Source organism: Anopheles bellator, chromosome 2 (assembly GCF_943735745.2).
Source record: "Anopheles bellator chromosome 2, idAnoBellAS_SP24_06.2, whole genome shotgun sequence".
Taxonomy (NCBI): Eukaryota; Metazoa; Arthropoda; class Insecta; order Diptera; family Culicidae; genus Anopheles; species Anopheles bellator.
Window position 1 is genome coordinate 40,074,862 of NC_071286.1, and position 22,762 is coordinate 40,097,623.

The window sequence follows — 22,762 nt, forward strand, 5'->3', positions numbered from 1 at the left end:
TGTGGTGGTGGTGGTAGTAGTGGTTGGCCAGTAACGCCTGTGATATCCGAGCGATAAGCTGGAAGCTGCAGAGTGGTGGCGGCAGACATCGGCGAAAGGATAAATCGATAGTCCTTCGCCCGCTGCAGTGTGTCCGAAAAGAGAGAGAGAGAGAGCGACCGTCGGAAGGAAGAAAGGAAGGTGTACCGAAAAGGCCAGGGCCCCAGAGAGAGCCCCATTTTCGGTGTGTGCGCGATTCCGCGATTCCGCGATTCCAAGTGTCAAAAGCAGAGCCCGAAGCGAGCCACATGTTGTGTAGTGTATTGTTGTGCTCAACCCGCTCGGCGTGACGTCAAAGTGCAGTTTGCGAGTGAAAAAGTTGGTTCACCCGAAAAAAAAAAGTCAAGCAAAGTCTAAATTCTCCGCCTTGTGCCTACTGCCGGCGAGGAGCAGAGCAGCCGTGTCAATCATCACACTCCATCGAGGTGTGTGTCATAACTGGGATAGCCGTCAGTCACCCAACGCCGACGGCTTCTGCTTCGTCCCCGAAGGAATTAGAAGACTGACCTCCGGAGTCCTCTGTTGCCAGCCTGGTAGCTGCAGGATCATCATCGGCCACTCCTCGGATTACTCGGTGACCGCCGGTGTGAATAAAGTCAAAGCAATCCAATCACAGTGTGTGCCGGGCGCAGTGGCCATGAAAGTGTAGGCGAAGAAGATTAGGCCTTTCGGTTCCTTTTGCGAGGCCCAACATCCGGCAGTTCCGCGTCGGAGCCACACAAAAATCGGTGCCAAATGAAAAAGTAGTGCGCGCGGAAAGCGACTAAAGAGTGCTTGTGTGCGTTTGTAGTGTCGCCGTCGGTCGGAAGCTCCGCAGAGAACGCTGAGCGCGCCGCCGGCTTCAAGATGGCCATGGCCGCGTGCTATCCGACGTACGATCACATGACCGGCAACAGCACGACGCAGCAGCAGCTCCAGCAGCAGCAGCAGCTCCAACAGCAGCAGCAACAGCAACAACAGAGCCCAGTGGCGGCCACTAGTCAGCTGCACCATCTGTCCTCGCGGCTGTCGGCCGCTGCGGCGGCGGCAGCGGCGGCGGCCGCGGCCGCGGCTGCCGCCTCCAACATGGCGGTGCAGAAGGACTTCAGCATACCGCTGCACGTGGACTGCAGCGTGGAGTACGAGCTGCCGAACCAGGCGAAACCGCCGGTGGGCGCCCGGGTCGAACCGCTCCTGATGATCCATCCTTGCTACTTCCGCAAGATGGAGAGCCAGCGGCGCAGCCCGTTCGTGAACAACATGCCAAACTCCGCCCGTAGCTCCAGTTCCTCGATCGCGGCCAGCGGCAAGGCTGGGGCCACTGGCGCGAGCGGGAACAGCACCAGTAGCGCCAGTAGCTCCGGCACCGGCAACAGCAGTGTTGCAGGAGCCGATTCCTCCTCGGCGGCGGCGGCGAGTGGCTCGAGCTGTGCGTCGGCCAGTGCCGCCGGCAGTCGGAGGAATTCGGCGCAAAAGTCAGCGGCCACCGCCAACAGTAGCAACAGCAACAGCAGCAACACCAGCAGCAGTCAGTTCCTTCAGCTGCACCTAGATGACTACGTCCAGCGTCAAATGCATCGCACGGCAGTGACAGTGAACAATAGTCAATGGTCGGGCGCGAACGGTGGCGGTACCGGTGGGCATATGCAGCAACAGCAGCAACATCTCCACCAGCAACAGCACCACAGTCGCCACCAGCAGCAGCAGCAGCCGCAGCAACCCCACCACCATCAGTCACACCTCACCAGTCAGTCCACGTCCTCGGCGGCCAACGAGTGGGGTCGCTACCACATCGGAGCGGACTGCGCGGCCGGCGGCACCGGTGGCAGCTCGTCCGCGGTTCGCAACGGTGCGGCGGGTGGTGGCTACGGTGGGAAGGTTGCTTGCGGTGGCTATGGTGCCGGCGTTGCATCTTCGGGGGCTGCGGTGAGCAACGCGGCAACGAGTTGCAGCAACAGTAACAGCAGTAGCAGCGTCAAGTCCAAAAGTGTCACTAGTGCGTCGATGAAGCGGAATACGGGTATGAGTCAGCATCAGCAGCCGCAGCAGCTCCTCCACCACCACCACCACCAGCACCAGCAGCAACAGCAGCAGCAACACCTCATGCCGGCGAGCTGCGCCGTGTACAACAGCACCAGCGGTACCAGCAACGGTGGCCTGCTGGAGGGTGGTGGTGGTGGTGGTGGTGCAGGGCCCCGATGGGGCGACATCGAGAAGACTTCAATGGCGGCGGCCGTGCCCCGCGATTTCCAGGCCGGCCCCGAATCGTTACCGATCAAAGCCGGTGTCGTCGTGCCGGCGGCCAACCTGCCGCCGCCACTGCCCCAGAACTACCGTGGGGCGGCCAGTGGGGGCGGCAGTGGCAAACGCGACGCCATGCTGTCCGGCGCCGGAGGCTGTGCTGTTTATAGTAGTAATAGTAATAGGAGTAATGTCACGAGTGTCGTCAGTACGGACCTCAGCCTGTGGGAGGCGACGACGAACGGAGGCAACGGTGTTGTCGCTGGTGGTGGCGCCGGCGGCGGCAACAATGTCCTGACGGACAAGAGCTCCATGGCAGCCGCCATTCCGCGAGACTATCACGCGGCTGGCCCGGAGCATCTCGCTGCATGCAACAAACTGGCCGCTGCCCGACAGCAGCAACAGCAACAACAGCAGCAGCAGCAGCAGCAGCAGCAGCAGCAGCAGCAGCAGCAGCAACAGCAGCAGCAGCAACAACAGCAAGTGCAACATCACCAACAGCAGCAGCAGCAGCAGCAGCAGCAGCAGCAGCAGCAGCAGCAGCAACAGCAGCAGCAGCAACAACAGCAAGTGCAACATCACCAACAGCAGCAGCAGCATCACTCTCAGCATCGCCAGCAGCAACACCAGCAACATCATCATCATCATCATCAGCAGCAGCAGCAGCAGCAGCAGCAACAGCAACAGCAACAGCATTTGCATCATCAGCAACAGCAGCAGCAGCATTCGCAACACAGCCAACAACAACAACAACAACAACACCACAACCATCAGGTTGCGGTGGCGGCGGCGGCGGCTGCTGCTGCAGCGGCGGCCGCGGCGGCCGAGGCGTCCGACAAGCTACTGTTCGCCAAGTACCGGCAGCACCAGCGGGCATCGCACCGGTTGCACCCGTACATGATGACGACCAGCTTCACCCCCCTTATGACGGCGGCCTTCCCTCCGATGCAGCAAGTGTCCTGCTACAACGTGTGATTCTAAGGGGCGCTCCTACGCCACGCGAGCCAAGTTTGTTGTAAGTTGCCAACGAGCAAACTGCTGGATTCCTACCCCGGTGGTGGTGGTGGTGTGGTGACGATTGGTGGTGGACGGTCCGAATAAGCCAAGAAGCTACGAAGCTGCGTAGGGCGTGGAACTGAGCTGAGAGAGGAGGTAGTGTTGTAGTTGCGCGCTGGCAAGGAGGTCACGAGATGGGCGCGGATCGGCGCTCGCGGATATATAAAATAGACAGCAACTTTTTTGTTGCCAATTTAAATGTGATAGTAGTTTTTACTCCCTATTAACTTCAGCTAAAAGGTGGAAAGTGAGAGTGGTAACCGCCCGCTGTAACTCTTGTGTAGATTGGCCGAGACCGGATCGGCCGACGCGGATAAATACACGCAAAACCACAACCACAGGACGTTCTTTGGCATATTGATCGGAAGAAAGGCAAATCCGTGAAAGGAACAAGAACCGTGTACTAACCGACAAAACTCTGTCCGACGGTAGTGAGTGTCTGGCTTTAATATGGGACGAGAGTAGAGAGTAGTACGCGCCGCGGGGACACATATGATATGTATAACTAGTCCCCCCCCTCGTTAGCCTCAGTAACTTGATTTATCACCCCCTTTACCACCACAAAAGAGACCCCTTCACAAAGCGAAATACAAGAAACGCATTGCATGAACTTCGAATAAGAGTAAGCGCGTTACGGGGGAAAACGCGCGGTCAGTGCGAGAACTAAACATTGGAATAAAACGAAGCATGATTAGCTATGTTAGTAAAAACAAATTTATCTATCTATATGTTCCAAAGAAAGAAGCAACACTGCTTGCGCAAAACACTAGATTCTCAGAACGATAGGCGCACCGCGGGCGTCGGCAAACGATCGTAGAAGAGCTTCGCGGACCTGCGCTGCGCTTGGGATGGTTGTGTTTGACCCATCACCACCCATGGGGCCTGCGTTTGCTCCTTCCGGCGATCGCGTCTTCTCGATCCGACGGCGACAACCTTCCGGGGGGGCCACGTCCAGTGGATCCGTACACCTCCTCCGTTCGTTAGTCTAGAGGCATCGGTTGAAGGAAGCTCTTGGTTTTCAATTCTTTGCCGAGCGCGTGTGTGCTGCACGTGAGTAGCACGAAGCTAGTTGATACACTTAGTTGTGCGTGAGTTTCAGTTTTGTGCATGTTGAGTAGTAACTGTATGTGAAGTGTGTTTTCCGGTGCGCCACGGTTTTTAGGCATGTTTCAGAGTTTGTTTCCTTATGTTTGATGGTCCGGTGTAGTGCGCGTTGGCCACATACGATTGCCCTGAGGGTGATTGTGGGTTCCTCCAGTCCGCCGGTTAGTTCTGCCTTGTGTTTAGTCTTTTTCCTCTGGCATGTGTTAGGCATCTTGGCTGCCAACTTGTCTGTCGTGTATCGCGCTTAATCAGGTGTTGAAGCAGGTTCATACTGTAACTGGTTTGTCCCTCAGCTGTGTGCCGATTGTTTGCTTTCCGCTCAGCTGGTGGTAGCTTTACTTCAAGGTTTTAGTTCTTTCCCAACTGCATTCGTTTACGGGCTGCATTGATATACCTAACGACATAATGGATTAGAACAGTGTAAAACGTATAAGCTATAACGTACACACCTAAGCATAGCAAACCAAACCGTTAATGCATGACTGCTGAACAGTGTTGTAAGCAAACCGAATAATAGCAAGTATTATACTGAACAAAACAGAAACGCAAGCAAAGAAGCCAAAACAAATAATCTCTCAAACCAAACCCTTAGCGACGTTTTAGGATGTTGGAAGAGCGTCAAAATTGTTAACCCGTCTTTGTTTCCACCCTGCACGTTTAACAAGCCAAATCCAACTCCCCCCTCAAATACAGCTAACGAACAATGACTATTTCGAGTAAAAATGAATGATACACAATACATCATACGGTAAACGCCAATGCAAGGAAACTCAAAAATAAAACGAAGTCGAAACGATAAAATAACAAACACAAAAATAACTATTTAGACGCATCATCAAAATAATGGTTCGGAATATTAACACACAGTAACGGCAAACGCTAAATTATACTCTCATACAGATACACCGAAAAAAGACATACCTTACCACTGGTGCAGTGCAGCATATATGAATGCAAAATCAAAGCTTGGCCGAATGGCGATTGAAACACGGCGCCACGATGGCAGACAGAGGTTTAGTTTGTGGGAACTCCTGCGCCAGTTAACGGAAGCAAACCAATCTAATCTGGAGCGAACGCACGGAGAACAACATGAGGAAGTGTGGTCAATAAACGTGAACGTGAACAAGTCTTATGTTACAAGTAGAATAGGAACGTGCAAATAAAAGGAGAAAACAGAAAGTAATAAACGAAACAAACGAACTGAACGAATGCGAAATTGGAGCAGAATGGGTCAGAGGGAGAGAGAGAGAGAGGAGAGCAGCAAACTCGAATGCGCCAGGAATGAGCACACGGAGCGTGTGTGCGCCGTTGCCTGCTTAGGACACCTTCGCAATGAAAAATCTCTAACCGAAATATCCTTGTTTGTAAATATTCGATAAGCTCGTAACGGCAGGACTGGAACAGCGCATCTTACAAGCAACGATCCGAGGCAGAAACAATGGCACTCGCATGCCCACACACACAGTTACTCACTCGCTCACTCACTTACTCAGTCAGTCAGTTAGTCAGTCAGTCAGTCAGTCAGCCAGTCAGTCAGTCGAGTCAAAGTTTAGTCAACGCGCCACTATTTCGCTGATAAACGTTTTTTAGTATAGCAACGACGGGACGGAAGCACAGCAGCGACACACAGAAGCTAGAAATTCCAATTTACGATGTGCTGGTGTGTCGAGAGTAAAGAGGCGCAGCGGCCACAAAAATGGATAAAAAACAACTGATACAAAAAAACAACCGGAAAACTAGTTATAGTAAAGTATAAGTATAATAAAGTAACAGAAAAACTGATAATAATAGTAGTGGAATGGAAAGCGCGCGGACACGGTGAAATGGAACTGAAAAATCATGTGAAATATTGCGCGATACGCATAGGGAAAAGGGAAAAACAAACGAAGCAAACACGTGTGATGAAGAAGAGCTAACAATGATGCGCCCGCCCCGTGTAGGACAGAGAGAGAGAGACAGGATGAGGACACGAGTGTCGAAGAGAGAGAGAGAGAGGACGTAAACACGACGACACAGGGAACTGCAAAATGGACGGGAAACGAACGAAATACGAAACAACAAAAACGGTAAACAGTGACCCGCGGGGGGCGAAAGAAGCAGGCCAAGAGAGCGACGCAAGAATACAAGTAATCTGTGTATAAATTATGATAATTTAATTATTTAATTAAAGAACAGAAACAAAGGAAAGAGAACACACGAAACTGGTACACAAACACATGCACAGACTCACACACTAAGACGCAACGCATATAGGACGTATCGCACATACTACATTCACATACACACGTAGCCTGACCCCAGGTGGAACAGGAAGTGTATAATAAAGACACATACACAGCAGACAGCAGACAGATAGACGCGAAACGGGAAGCAAAAGGGTGTGAAAGAGAGTGCGGAAAGGGAGGGGATGGTAAATGACGACGGCGGCGGACTGGGAGACGGAGACGGAGCGAAGTGAAATCAAAGAAGAAAATAATAATCGCAAAAAGGTTAAAAACAAAAGTAGCAATGTTGTTGTTGGTGTCGTTTTTATTTCCCCGCCCCGGGTGGGGTGGGGAGTGATTAAAGAGCTGGAGCATGATGACATGGGAATGAAGATGTTCACCGGGTGTGCCGGGCGGGGGAGGTGATGATGTGGGAGCGACCAACGACGTCGGGGCGTTCTGTGCAAACTGGGTCAAGTGGGTGGGTTTGTTGCCTTCCGTCTCATCGGACGCGTGGACGGAGCTAATGGAGCGTTGTCGGAGGCAGCGGGTAACGGGGCGGTGTGGTGCTCCCCAGCGGGAGGTGTTGCCAAATTTCAGCATAATTCAACAGCCTACCAACCATATGCTGTGGAAGTTGGCCAGCCATTAATGGGAGCAGAGCAGGCCGTAACGTAACGCGTAACTGGAGTAACGCTCCGCCCCAATGGGAGCGATGAGCACTTTCGGGGCATTCCTTTTTAAGTTGATTGTTTTAATTTACTTAAATGGAGTTGGTTGCCATCACTCTCGCCTACTGCAGGTCGTTTCGCAAAGAAAGGATGTAAACAACTGCCTCTGTCATCACCATGGCGATAGCTGTCGGTGTCGGTTCCACCAAATGAACCGTCCTTAATTAGTTTTTAGCGATCAAAGCCCCGTCTGCTCGTATGTAACTCAGACTTTATCCTTTAAGAGCAAAACGAGAGAAGAACAGATTCTGCCCCGTTCCGCGTATGCCACCTTCTCTATCTCTCTCTCTCGCCACATGGAGCATGTGTCACCTTTGTACGGCTAATTGATTGCCATTCTGACTCACGTCCGGCCACGGCAAAGGTCCTTTCCCCGAAGGCTCTTATTTTTAACCACCGTGAACCCGCGCGAGCCAGAATCCTGCCCGGATTCGGTGCATTCGAAAATAGACTCCTTTGTGTATGTGTCTGCTTCAAACAGGTAGATTCCTGGAAGCACAGATCGGGGTGTCCGTTCGTCGACCTTTGGGCCACCACCACCAGCAGAGAAGGACCCCGTTGGCAAGCGGCATGGCATGGTTGGCCAGCGGCATGGTCGAGCGAGGGGGTGAGTAAATCGATCCGGCGGCGTTTGTTCGCCGTTGAATCCTCGAACTCGCACACATACACAGAGGGGTGTGCACATCTGTGGCGTTGTGCAAAATAAAAATAGGATCCTGCGCGTGTCCTCACAGGAACCGCGGTGTTGGTGTTGACTGTTTGTATCCATGATACTTCTTTCTCACTCTTTTCGCTCCGTGTGTACTAACACCAACCCACATCGCGGAAGAGACTACTACCAATTCGGACAAAAGTAGTACCGTTTCGTGTGGGTATGTGTGTGTTCGTTCGCTGTCTGCCATGCTGAATTCTGCTGCTGCCCAGTCCTCCTTCGGCAAGGAGGACTCCGGACTCCGTCGCTCCTTTGGCTGGCTGGCTGGCTGGTGATGAGTGCGCAATTCCGGAGATCCGTCACGCGAGCCACAACAGCCGGTCGTCCCCGACGGGCACCCCGACCAAGGGCAAACAGCTGGTCCGGTTTCTCCAGGTAGCATGCGCACTTCGAGCAATAGTCGTCGTCATCGGGCGTGGTTCCCTTCGCTCGCCCGCTGCCAGACTTCCCAGGTCCCCGGGAGTCCGGGCAATCTCCAGAAGTCAAAGTCTCGCCTCGTAAAGGTAGATAAATTAAGAGATATACTCGGCCCTCTCGAGGAACCTCTCGTCGAATTCGGCCATCGTTGACCATCCCGTGATCCGCCTTTCTTTTCGTTCTCCCTTTCCACTCGTGCGCTCCTGCTTCAGTTGCTATCAACAAAGAGGTGATAACGGAAAAGGTACAAACCCGGATCGGATCTGACGCGCTGAGGAAGTTTCAGATTGAGTGGACCGATTCCAGGGTCCAGGGTCGACCAGGCACTTTTATTACTGCAAACACTGCTTCGGGTCGGGTGTTTCGTTCGGATTGCAATCTGCTCCTGGGACCCCGGGGTTCCGTAGGGTTCTCTGCGACCGATTGCGACTTGATTTCCAATTTAGCTTATTGCAGTTCCGTTCGAGTTCGGCAAACACACAAGGTGTCCCGAAGGTCATCTCTTCCAACGAACCGCCATCTTCTCGACTCGAAGTCTGTTCCTGTCCAAATCCAACATATTCCACCGGTTCGTTCGATCGATTCCGATTAAAAAGGCAATCGACTCCCGATGGCTCTCCCGATCCATTACTGGGGTCTCTCTTGGAACAATAAAAAGGAGGCCCGTCAAACTCGCTTCTAGCTCCTCTTCTATTGCGTCTATCCGTCATCTCAAGAACCATCTGCATTAATTGTAGGAGCTCGAAATTCGACGAACAGCTTGAGCGTGTTCTTTCAAATTATTTTTATAACTTTCTTCCCCGAAGGTTCCAACTCGAATTAGGGACACACACACACCGCCACTGCCGGAGTCCGGTCGGTGCCTCTCAGTGCCTTTTCCTTTTCTTTGCGATCCGGCCACGCCGACCAACAATCCAATAAAACCAAAGTCGTTAAGTTTTACTCTCCGGTCGTGCCAATGCGCTCTCTCTGTGGTGGCCGGTGATGCTGAACCCAGAACCCCAGAGCATTAGTGGCCAGTTCCAATCGGGGGTCCAATCGAGGGATGTATAATTTCTAAGCAACAAAATAGCGAACCAACCAGCCAATCGATCGGAGCGGCCGGACCTGAAGGCTCAGCTCAGCGTTCAGCGACCCTGCCGATGCTCGGAATGCGAAAACCATGCTGCCGAAGAGCCGGGGCCACTGCGCATGCAGATAAAAATCCGTTTTATGATTATGATTATTTTAAACTCTCCGGAGGGCAGAACACAGGCGTGCCGGTGCGCATACCCGACCACCGTTGCCACCATCGCCACCGCCCAGTGTGGCCCACATTCTCACATTCGCTTTTATTTTATTAGTTTTTACGACCCCGGACCCCGGGCGATCGGTGGTCGGTTTTTAAGCCGCCCAGTCCCATCCCGGTCCGGTCCCGTTCTTTTATCACTTTCACGTTACGCGGTCGCTATCGTGTGTCCCCGGGGCAGGACATGGCGGAAGAGGGCGGGCGAGGACGTGCCCTGAAACAGCCAGACAGGTACTGCGGTGTCGTCGTACGGCCGGAGAAAGACCCGCAGATTTACCCCCGGCCGAGTAAGCATACAAAAAAAAAACATCACAAACCCATCCTGTCACGGTTCAGAGCATTGCTCGGGCTACACACCGGGCCATAAGAGGATTGCAACTTGAGTTCGGAATCGCTGCCAACTTGTTCTTGCCGCCGCCTCCTGCAGCTCTAAGATTCTCCCCCGGAACGCGCGCGCGTTCCGTCATATTTTTTCTCCGTTTCTCCGTTTTGCTTCGCTCGGCTGCTGGCGCATCTGACAGCTGTCTTTGACATTTTGCTACCGCTACGGACACATCGCCACCCCACCACCAAGTGGTCCGTGGCGCGTTTCGAGCAATTATCTACCTGGGCCCGGGATTTGCTCCGTGGCCCGGTTTTTATCGCTCGCCCGATACTTCGATCGATCGATTGCGGACGAAGGACGGCAGGACCCCATTAAGCTTTGTGCCACAGATTTGTGTCACAGCGGGGAATGCGCTGGCATTTTTATCCTGTTTGGGGAGGGGTCGTGCAAAATCCATCTCCGGTTTATCGGCCGGTGGAAATCAATCGCCGGGACCTGGGACCAAGACGACGACGACGGCGATGTACCCGTCGCTGTGTGGACCGATAAGATAGTCGTCCCGGAGTCCTTCTTGGCGAGAGCGGACGCTTATCGATCTGTCCACTTTTTGCCAAGAGTGCCAAGAGAGCGGAAATAAGGAGGTTCCCGTTCCCGAGAGCTCAGCTTCAGTTCGCGTAATCGCTTTGCGGGATCGAAAATCCCTGTGCCCCGGGACCGAGAATCGTGCCACGACGACGCTTTTTGACACTGACAATCTTATCGCAAATAGTTCGGGGCTTACTGGCAGCGCACGACCGGTGCAAGTAAGTTTCAAATTCCCGGACTAAAGGCCCGGGCCGGGCCGGGCCCAGGAGTGGTAAGTGGCGAAGTCGTTAGTGTTTAACTTCCACACAACTCGGGCGACACTCTTTGTGCCCGGAGTTTGCGACAGCTCAGCCCCCTTCTGCGCCGGCTGCGTGCCATTTCCAGAAACGCTAGGCACGGCAAACAGAGGCACCGCTATCTGCTGGATTAGCAATTTATCGCCAACAACTTGAAACCGGCCCAGGGCCGGGGCTCAAGGCGTAGTGTCGTGCAGAAGTTCTTGACGCCTAAGCCGCCAGGCTGTTTAATAAGTTTTGTGCTTTGGTAAGAAAAACACATTTTTATGGTTTGTAGTACAGTTTATTATTCAGTATGGTCTCTTTGAACCCTTGTTCTGATGAGATTCGAATTCATGGATTCCATCCGTTAAGTAAGAATCTGAAAGGACTGCAACATCAAACGATTTCCACGTATGCATTTTTTTAGGGCTGGAAGTCGCTAGGGGCCAAATTGATCACGGTGATAGACTCATGTCTCATTGATAGTGATGAGTCGACGCACAAAGTGCACTTTAGGACTTCTACTAATTCTCTTTCAGTCACTCGACGATTTTCCAACACCGTATCCTGTATTTTTTCTACGATTTCAAGTGTCGTTGCTGTTTTGGACGTCCTTGACGTGGATCGTCTCAATGGCTTATACAACCACGTTTAAATTCCACAATACATCGTTTCAAAGAATGAATTGACAGTTTGAAATGTAACTTTGCATACGTTCATATGAAGAGTGCACCAACATAAAAAAATAAATTTTAAACTATTAGCAACACTCTCTGTTATTGAATCGCAAGGCTTATTGAACAACCCAATAGTGTAGCTCCACGGCTGCGTTTTTGACAAAGATTTCGATAACCAGTGCGCTGGATTCCTGGTTCGGGACACCTCTCGGAGGTTGTTGAAATCGCTAAAACTTATCGTAGAAACTCTCCGGGAACAGATAGTCGGCAGGTCTCAGGACTGCACGACGCAGTTAATTTTCAACCTAAATAAACAACCTGTACCGTCCGTCACGTCGAGAGTTCTTCACTAGGTTCAGCCCGTAATTGAGAGTAGAGCATTGTAGACGTGACGTATTTTATTTCAAACTTATCCATGATTTATACCGCCGAAGTGTCGCCAGCAGATTTCTGTCGTCCAAAAAGTGCTGCCTCCCAGGGATGCCCAACACAACCACTTTTCCCTCGGTTTGATACGAGCACCAGTCGTCAAGCGTGTTCGGGTCCATGGTCGGTCCGTTGGTCCGCGGCTCACAGCCAGAATCGAGGATCTTCTCTGCGCTAATGCGCTGAATGTTTGTAATTAATGTCACAGAGGCGTCACAGTGAAGGAAGCCGCGGAGTCCTGTCCCGCTGTGTCCACGCAGCAGCCGGACTGACCCCTGAGCCGCAGTGGGAATGGACATCCCGCTTCGAACATCACCACCATCATCATCATCGTCAGGTCGGGCGAGCGGACGAGCTGTTTGGCTTGTAAATTCTGGCTACTGGTTCTCCGTTCTTTTGGGCAACTTTGCGGGAGCTGCGAAGCGACGAGCAAACGGGGTGCGAAAAAGACCTCATAAAACATGGCTCCACGCCACGTCACGTCGACCGCCGGTCCGGGGGTCCACCGTTCGGGTGGAGACCGTCTCGTGGGAATGGCAGCTGGCTCTATCGTGGACTACGTCATCCACACGACACACGACGCCGACCGCAGATCGATCCGAGGGGTTTTGGGAAAATTCCACAGGAAGACTTTTTGCGCACCGTTACCATAGTTCTTTAATTACACGGGGGAGAGCCTTCGAGAAGAACCCCATCGGCGAGCGTTGGGAACAGGGCGGGTTTGCGTTAGTTGAAGGTTGCTCAGCCACAACAATCACTCGGGTCCCAATTGGGGGGGGATTTTTATGATTGGTACCCCTACAATAATAGACCTGGGTGGGACTCATTTCCGTTCGGCGAATTGGGCTTCAATCGATTGTTTGACCCCCGTCGTCGTCGTTGATGACATTCGACGCCTTGATTAAATGATCGTCATCGTCGTCGTCGCAGTCCGTGATCGATTTGGGGAAGTCGATGAAAGAGAACACTTCATTTCAGGAACTTCACGGCGCTCGGGTGCCTAATCTTTCCGCCCCCGGAATATGTCGTTTTGCGTCAACTCGTGGTGCGACGTCCGAGCGATAGGTGGGTTCACGGAATTAAAACACGAAACAGCATGCAGCTGATTCGAGAAGTCCCGTGCACGGCACTGCATCTGACAAGCGTCTGACGTCAGGGCACGTTCGCCGTGCTGATGCTGACGGGCCCCACAGGGGCCTTTGATAAGCCCAGTGGTGGCCCGAGGCCATCGTGACCAGCATGTGACTGACCAGCGTTTCGATTTATGGCGGACGTCACGCGCTGACACACGCTGGCTGGCTGGCTGGCTGGCTGCGTCATGTGTCACGGCGCAAAACAATGCCCGCCCGATGCCTTATCGTGACACGGTCCCGGATGCGCACCCGTGGGAGATGCTGCCTTCGCTACCTAATGACCTATTTTAAGGGCCTGCCATATTCTGTCGCATCTGTCGTGGAATGTTCGGGCAAATATTTTGGAACACTTTCGGGGGACATTATCTTTTCGAGCGAGTTCCCCACAGCCTGCGCGCTGACCCGTCAGGCCGATTGAATCCGGGGGAGCGTGGCGCAGCAGATTTGCGGCTCTGGCCGATAGCGGAGACCAGAGCCTCGCCCTCAGCTTTTTATTATTACTGGCAGTTGGCAGCTGGCTGGCGGCGAGGCGATGGGAGATAAACGTCATCGGCCAGAATCCATCATCATTAGGAGCAAACAATGGCCCAAGTGCACTGTTGCTGCGTGCGGAGCGCAGCTCGTTCGCGGGAAAACAATCGGCCCCGTGCGCGATACAAGGATTGTAAATCAACCCGCCCGAAAATGGCTAATGGCGCGGCCGAGAGAGACCGGGAGAGAGAGAGAACAATTGGCCCACGGACGATGAGTTTCATTATTATTGGGTTGGGACTCCCCGGGATGGGAACTGATCAGCTGAGGCAGGATCGGGTTACGGGTAGGGGTGGAACGGTGGCTACCGAGATGGAGATCGTCCGGAATGTCCGGATTGTGCTTTGTTGGGCTGTGTGTGTCGGTACACGCATTGTTCAATTGTTCCACCGGCCTCAGCGTCGGGGGGGTTTTGTGGCCGACCCGGCAGTGATAAGCATAAACACCTACGGCACCACGATGTTCCGTGACTTCCGTGACAGCTCCCGGGCTACATTCTCGATTGGTTTATGCGCCGGTTTTGGAACTCACCGACTAACGTCAACTAACGGCCGACTAATCGAAAGCGATTGTAGTTTCATTGGCCATGGGGGGCCGCCGCCCTTGAGTGCGTGCCGCGAGCTTTTCCTCTTCGCGTGGCCTTCCGATCCACGCTTTTCCAATTATGATTGGGGGTGGGCCCCCAAGAAGAACACAACAAGAAACTCCACTAGGGGGGCAATAATAGGGCGCAGCAAATCGAGCCTTTCGAACGAGCCGATAATGAGTGATTCTCCGAAGAAGAGTTTTTTCAGCGCCCGAAACGGACCCCCGGTATGGTACATTTGGTTCCGAATTGTGAGCATCGCCATCGCGCGTTGATATACGGCGACGGCCACTGCCAATTCGAGTATGGGCATCTGTATGAAGTATGAAGCCACATCAAGACCGACGATGATGGTTATGATCGACGAGAGTCGAGATTCCGGCGCAAGTTGCGGCGGCTTCACATTCCAACCCATCAACTCGGCCTCGGTGAGCTGCACTCATCAACATACTCGTGTTGCAACTCCCTTTTTCATTCCACATTAGCTGCGCATTAATTAAAGCGCTCCATCGTAAGCTTCGGCCAATCGGTAATCGATTGCGTGAAGATGGCCCCGCCGAAACCCCCGGCTAAACACATGGTTGGTCCGGGAAATCTCACGAATTTGTAGCCGAACGGGGCCGACCGGGGAGTTCTTTCCCTAATTCCTGGCCGCGACCAGCCAGCCATGTCGTTGGTGCTTGTGATGTGATTAGCGTCATAAAAACCGAACCGAGAGAGAGAGAGGTCGCCGAGTTGGGTAAGATAAGCGCCGCCGGGTCGCCGGGAGTTTCGGGGCCCTGTTCCGAGGCCGGCACGCAAGATGTACGACGAAACACTTTCGACGCCCGTTAATTGGACGCTCGATGATGGTTGTCGTTAGCGGCCGACGACGCCGAGCTGAGGCTGAACACACCAATTAACTCCTCGATGTTACGTGCACGGTAACGATGCATTTTTTTAATGACCCCCGGGCGGCGGCGGCGGCGGAGACGGACCAAAAAGGCCGGTTCCTGTTCCGTTTCTCGTTCATTCTTTGATTCATTTATTCGATCCGATCCGTATCCGAGCGGAATTACCGTATTTTTCCGTGTATAACGCGCACTTTTTTCCCAATTTTTTTAGCTCTAAAATCTGGGTGCGCGTTATACAAGGGGAGTAAAATTTTTGTCTCCTCCAAACATACAAATGTGCCCTTTTAGGTACATATTCTATGATATTATTGAATAAATTATGAAATGAAACACTTGTTAGGAATATAATTATCCATACAATATCGTTATTAAGTCATGGCAGGGAGTTAAAACAGAAGTTGTTGTGAAATCATCTAAAAAATGTGGCATCAGCATGGATCTGAAGATGTTGCAATTTATGAGGACTCTTCAGAGAGTGAGAATGAGGAGTACAGTGAAGAGCAATTAGAGAATATCAATTTCTCAGACAGCAGTGAATATGAGTTTGAAGATTATTACGAAATATAAAATACTAGTATGTCTTTTGCAATGTATACGCATTTTATCTTTAGTCCACTTTAGAATATTTATAGAATAATTAGAGTAATATATTACTATCATTTGGTATTTGTTGGATACCACATATCTGAAAAATGTAAAGTAAAAAACTTTTTTTCCAATTTTGGTCTCGTAAAATATGGGTGCGCGTTATACACGGGTGCGCGTTATACACGGAAAAATACGGTACTTGAGCGTTTTCAGAGCGCCGCTTTTTATTAACTCGTAGACGTCACGTCATGGACATTAAGGATATTAAACGAAACTTAAAACGCTGCCCCGGGGGAAGCAGCTGCTGGATGGCTGCTAGTCGGGCCGAAGGGGCCAATCGATCGGTGGATTGGTCGATTTGAGCTGCGGAGACCTATCCACGGACCACTAGACAAGGCAGTTTCGACCGATGATCAATCATCGTCAACCGGGTGGTTGTGTAGAATCGGATTAAGGGCTGTGAGGCGATGGCGCTGCGAGGAGTCGTCCTCTCGGGCGAAACATTTCCCGCGTGCCGCGAAATCGTCTTAGGCTTAGGAGGGACCACCGTTTGGGGCCAACAGCTTCACCGTTTCTCCGTGGACTAATTGAATGAATTGAAAGCAGCCAATTCCGCGAGACGGGAAGGTTTTGTCGGGAACCGAACCGGACCACCGGCCAACAGACCGCCGACATAATTGAGGCGGGTCTTATCTTGCCTGCGAAACCAGGTTGACCAACAAACCGGTGACCGGTGCGTGATAAAGGATTACCAGCCCGAGAAGCCGGCAATTGTTGTGTAATGGCCGCTGTGGAACGCTGAGAAATTTATGCTGCCGCTTTACAGCTTAATTCGTGGGGATTCGCGGCCCATCGACCGGTGGGGAGGGTTTATCGACGTATCTCGTATCTCCCGAAGCAGATCGAAAGCGGCGAAGTATGATTTGCGAGCCTCTACGGCCTCTACCTTGGCGGGCCACTTCCGTTCGCCTGGCGCCACACCATTGCAACGACGACCGTTGCCTTCGTCGACGGTGAAAAAGTAAAGCGGAAAAGCAAAAAACGACCAAAAAAAAAGGTCGGAGGAACTTGGCATAATTGGTGCTGCTATCGCGCGGCTCCATCATCAAGGGTCGGCGATTGTCTTGGTTAAAAATCCCCCCGCAGGTCCGACCCCGATGGTCCATCCGGTTGGTTTGTGGCCAGGGTCTGTTTTGTTTTTCGGGTCGTCAGGTCCTCAGGAGACGTCTCAACGTCGGGGACGGTTCGGATCGGTTCGTTTCTTATTTGCGTTGCGTTTCGGTCTATAGGTAATTATTTTTTGTGCCCGTCCCGTCCGACAGCAGACGTCATTAGATGGATGGTGGGGACCGGATGGACCAACGAACCCAGCTGTGCGCGTTTCCGTATCCTTTGGCACATATCAATAGCTCCGTGATCCGGTTTTCGCGTTACGGCGCGAACCTCTGAGCGAGCGGAAGGCAATGGCGACACAATCGCACGCGCAATTGGCCGCTGGCCGACCGCAGCGGCCAGCCCGCTGCGTACTAAAATGAGGCCATTAAAAATCAATTTATGCACAATAAATCACATTAGCGTTATTATGCTGCTTTAACCACCCGGACCGCCGGACCGCCGGACGACACGGCAACGTTGTTGCCGGGCCGACTGACTGTTGGAGTTGCTTTTGTTTTCCGTTTGTCGATGTTTCGACAACCGTCCCCGGGTTGGCTGTAAATTACCCGACAAACGAAGCGAACGAACTGCATTGGAATGGAGCAACATTTCGGAAGAATGCTCACCGGAAGTGGACCGCACGAGAGGCGGATGCGATGCGAGAAGGGAAGCATTAGCCGTGGTACGTGTTGATAAATAATGTGAAACTGGAGCACAAATGGGGTGGGAGGCCTCCGGGAACTCTTGGAACCGGTTCTAATCGACGTACCCGGAATGGGTCGCGCATAAGACGATAGCACCACATTACGGGCACTGCTTTTGGGTAATAATCGCCAGGAGCTCGCCCAGTGCACGTGTGGAACGTTGAAATTGAAAATTAATAGCATTGCCATCAATTGATTAACCTGCTCGATTGGAGTCGCGCCTTTAATTGGAATCGCCCGTGAGTTGGACTGTGGCTGGCCGGATAGCTACCGTCCCCATTGGGCCCCCAAATATGGTCAAAGCACGCCGCAGCGCGACTGCATTTGAAGCGCATCCATCGGCGCGGCCGGGCTGGTCGGGTTGTCCCAGGAAGGTCCACAGCGCGTCAGGTTTCCTTTCCGACGTGGACAAGCCAAAGAAACATAAGCGAATGGTGCGCGAAACGTGATACGATGATGTTTCGGGAGCGACCCACACCGCAAATGCTGACCACGCTGCTGGTGCCGGACCAGGGCGCGCAGAGTCGGAAGTGCCTGCATATTAGGTGCAGCCCGAAACGGGAGCCGGAGGCCCCAGACCCGACGTGGACCCGGCGTGGACAATGGTGCCATATTTCAGACCCGACACGCCGAGCTTTCTTCGCCGATTGCTCACTGGAACACTGGACTGTGGTGGGCTGGCGCAAGATATTTAATTTCAAAATATGCTTCGCTCCGCGCTTTTCGGATAGTTTGGACACGGCCGAAACAATATCTCCGTCGTCTGCATCGAACGCACGAAACCGGGCCAGGTGGACGTGCGAGTCATGTTTCTATGTTATGGTTTTTTGAAGAATTCTGCAACACGAGAACGAGATTGTGTCGCATGAAGTGGGTAGAGCCACGCTAAGCGTTGCATCGTTGCTGTCTGCCTATCTGGTGCATCCTGAATTGCACAAGAATGCATACGGAAGAATGCATACGGTAGAATCCCAGGGGTATTAGACCAGGAATTAGTTGGGTGCCAATACTGTGAGGAAAACCCATTGTTGGTCTTCCAGAGTGTCTTTACATTGATCAGGTTGATAGAGCAGTAGGTACAACGTTACGGAAAGCAACAAAGCGATTAAGCACCTGAGTGAGAAGCAGATGAAAAGTATCCTTGACCATATCTACTGGTCTGTTCAATGAGTTCAATGACCGTAGCCGAACAGAGGGCGCTATTATGAATCTATTTTTTTATATTGCTACACTCTTCATATGAACGTATATGAAGTTTCATTTGAATCGATCTCTTAATTCTTTTTTCCAAGTCATTTAGTATCGTCGTGTCACATTTTTTTTTTGAAAGGAAAGAAACAAGTATCGTCCAGCGAATTAATTTTTAAGGCTTATAAGCAAAGGAAAATTTATGGACGAATGTTGAAAGGACTCTTCGGCTTCCATTAGTACATCAAAGGGAGGTTTCTGAAATCGTAGACAAAATACACGATATCTTATTGGAAAATCGTCGAGTGACTGAAAGGAATTCAGTACAAGGCTGAATAGTAAAGTGTATTTGAAACCGCTTTGTTTTTCTTATCGAGGCTACGAACTCATTGAGCAGTTTAGTAGTTAAACGGAACGGAATCTACGAAATCTACTCGCCGGAACCAGCAGCTGATCGGAAGTGTAACTACAACACACTGTCTGAGGAGGTTTTGTAGTCCACCTCAATTCTCAATAACAATTCTACTCAACACACCATCGTGTACCCTGTTACTCAAGCCGATCGATAGTCGACGGTGGCTGAGTACATATTTTGGCTACTTAAAATAGCTACCTCTTCACCACTTGGTTGGTTTCTGGTGCCTGTTTCAATCTGTTTATTGTTTCCGCTCCGCCGCAAACACACACAGGTACACTGTTTGAGTGTGCCGTTTATCGTCGCCGTCCGAAATCCGAACCATCTCGGCGTTCCGAAGCATATCGATGGCCATCGAGGCCCCTCAGATTCCGGGCAATCTCTGCGCCCGGCTGTGAAAACTGTGGTTGCCATTTTCGTCGACCGCGGGAAGTCCGGGAATCGAAAGCGAATCGAAGCGGCCAAAAACACTCTTTGGGGGGGAGTCAAAAGCCCCAGAAACCGCAGCAAGCCATTCGAGTGCGATAACAGAGGCCCCCGAAACGATCCCTGCCTGTCTTTCGGCGCGCGGCGCGTATCCTTCGTTGCGCGGGTTCCTATCATCTGTGCAAAGTGATCTCCGGCCGCGAAGGAAGTGGAAAAAAATCCACTTTCCTCTCGTGTTTTTATTTTTTCCTGTTGCCTCTTCCTCCGTGCTGTTTTCAGTTCGTTACTCCTTTCGTGCGTCGACGTGCGGGTTGAGTGCAAAGTGAAAATAAATGGCCGGCACGCAAGATAAACGCGCCCGCGGGCCCCAGGCAGAGGATGTGTAACGGTCGCGGCCCGACGGAATCAAATTTCATTCACTCATTCACTTATGCGCTAAGCCGCCAGAGGCACAAATAACGCACGAATTCCGTGCGCCAGCTTTTCGCACTCGAGCGTTTCGCGCGACAGCTGCTCCGCGGGGGTTGAGGCGGTTTTTGCGGAGTGCCCCAACCCAAGCAGCAATTTATGTCACACACGGCAGGCCACGGTGAGCCAAAACAGTCACCGGCGAATAGAGGACACTGAAACTACGCCTCCCTCGCAGACGGCGGCGACGGACAGTGCGCGCGGTTGACAGGTTCAGGGCTGCTGCGAATCGGTTTACCGGTTGGCGACGCCGGCAGATTTATGGAAAACTGCGAAATCGGCCCCGGCCCCGGCCCCGGGCACCGGTGGCCGACCGATAAATTTCGGCCACTAAGCCGCCACTCGCGGCCGCGGCCCGGCGTTGTTTTGGTGGCCAAGAAGAAAGCTGAGCTAATGCCGCAAGGCGTCGTGCATAAATCTCGGTCTGCCCCGGCGCACCGAAGGCAGCGTGGCCCGGGTGTGTGTTTAGAGGAGATCAAAGTTGCTCTTAACATTCCTTGCATGCTTCGCCGGTTTTTGATGAAATTCGTTCGAACGGATTCGGTGCACCACGGCAGCGAACCGGTCCGGAACCGATCCTGGGGCTTCATTTTCCGAGTGGAAAATAAATCCACCTTCCAAGCGGCTCCGAAGCCCAAGGTGGTGTCCTTTACGGTGTCCGCTTTCCGTTTCGGGCCCAAGAATAGGATCTTGCCGGGATCAAACGGCCGGATCAAACGGTAACCCCATACACCGCGGCGGTGCGTGTGCGGGATTCAGAGTGCGACGAATGTAACGGAGCACTATCGGGCCCGTATTGGATGTGCGGGTTTCCGATTAGTATGTAAATATGGCCCCGGACCGCACCGGACGTCGGGCGGGCCAGATGTCATCCGGCTCGGATGACGCATATGGGCCCGACATGCTAATAATGCTCGAATGAATAGGCAGACATAGCGACGAATGTAGGGCACGGTGTCTGTCTGAGGTGCGCACTTCTCTGGCTGAATCCATTATTTATCAGCGCCATTTGCATCCAGAACCTCCCGACGACGTAGAAGAACTTTCTACAAGTTGGTTCGTATCGTGACACGCAGATCGATCATCGCCCGGCCACAAAAAGGCTGGTTCAATCCCCGGCAACCCCGTCGTCGAATTGGCCTAGCGTTCTGGTGCCGCTGAGTTCCAGCCTTCATCCTGCTCGAAATATTCATAAATTCCAACACCGGTTAAGGCCGCCTCGAGCGGGCCGAACGGTTTCCGAAACACAAATCTCTCATCTGTCCAGCAAGCCCGATTCTCGGCCCAGCCAGCAAATTGGTGTGCTCAGCTCCGGACCTGACGGGCCCGTTTTTGGTGGGTTTCGCGTGCGAAGTGGAACTTCTTGCTCTTGGGCCGCCCGGTTCCATCCAACCGGAAAGCCTTCCATTAGTCATCTTCAGCGGGAGCCACCGGTGAAGAAAATCACATTCCCGGGGAAGCCGTACGAACGTTTCCGGTCCGCGCGAAGCCTTACGAAAGCCTCCGAACCGGATCGGGACCGGCAGACGCGGACGGGGACGGGTGCACGATCGAGAACCGAGAGGTTTGCGATCGTGTCACGCCGATGAATCATTTCCATTTTATTGCCGCCATTCGGAGCAATTCGATCACCGTGCGTCACGGCTGGGGAAAAACCCGCCCCGTTACCCGCCTTGACTCGACGCGGGCTCTGGCAAGTGATAAATTACTATCATTTACATTTATCACGATGATCCAGTTTCCACCCTCCAAACAGGGGGCGAATTCTGGCGAAACCCGACCATCGGTTGGGCGAGAATGGCGTTCGAGACGGAATCGACGTCACTTGTTGTGGTGCTACACACGGAACTGGCGGGCACTGAGGCGTAGCGATCGATTGATCCGCGAATCGACGGCCTGGGCATATCGAAGCGCTTCTCAGTTGGCGTTTCGTAATCGGGTTTCCCGGGGCCAGTGCCTTTCCCACCGCGTACTTAACCTTGCCGGACTGCTTCATCGGGCCCATATCGGTCGTATGATTCATCAGGTAGCACAGGGTCCAACGCTTCCGGGCAGCCCACCGATCCGCGTCAGAGGTATACTACGGAGGTCGAAGCATTTCGGGAATTCGCTAGGAACTCAAACAATATTTGTTTGCTCTTCTAATAAAATAGTCTTTACCTTACCCTTATGGTCTTTACTCCTTATCTTAGTCTCGATTAGAAAAGTACATTTTTATGGTTTGAAATACACTTTATTTTTCATTATTATGACCTTCCTGAACATCAATACACTTGTCCCTACGAGACTGCTATTCATAAATTCCATCCCTGAAGTGAGAAACAGCTGTTACGACGTCATAATTTGATGAAATTTTTTTACCCTTTTCACGCATAATGTTTTATGTCGGAAAACAGATGGAAGTCGCCGGGGGCCGAATCTGCTGAATACGGTGAATACTTCAACAATTTGAACTTTAATTCAAGGATGTTTGCCATTTTAAAAATTACTCATTACTCATTACTTTAGTCAAAGTATTGAGCGCACTGCCCAATGAGATGCCTAGGGCTTCTACTGAGGCTTTTTCAGTCACTCGACGATTTTTCAATACTCTACGATTTTTTTGCCGTATTC

At 52.3% G+C, this 22,762-nt stretch overlaps 1 protein-coding gene across 1 annotated transcript; it reads left to right on the top strand.

The window, feature by feature from the left end:
- Positions 1-290: 290 nt before the first annotated feature.
- Positions 291-6,372, top strand: LOC131212500 (centrosomal and chromosomal factor). The gene is made up of 2 exons (XM_058206391.1): positions 291-2,829; positions 2,890-6,372. Exons 1-2 carry the CDS (start codon positions 886-888, stop codon positions 3,232-3,234), a joined length of 2,289 nt encoding a protein of 762 aa, XP_058062374.1. The 5' UTR covers positions 291-885; the 3' UTR covers positions 3,235-6,372.
- Positions 6,373-22,762: the final 16,390 nt, after the last annotated feature.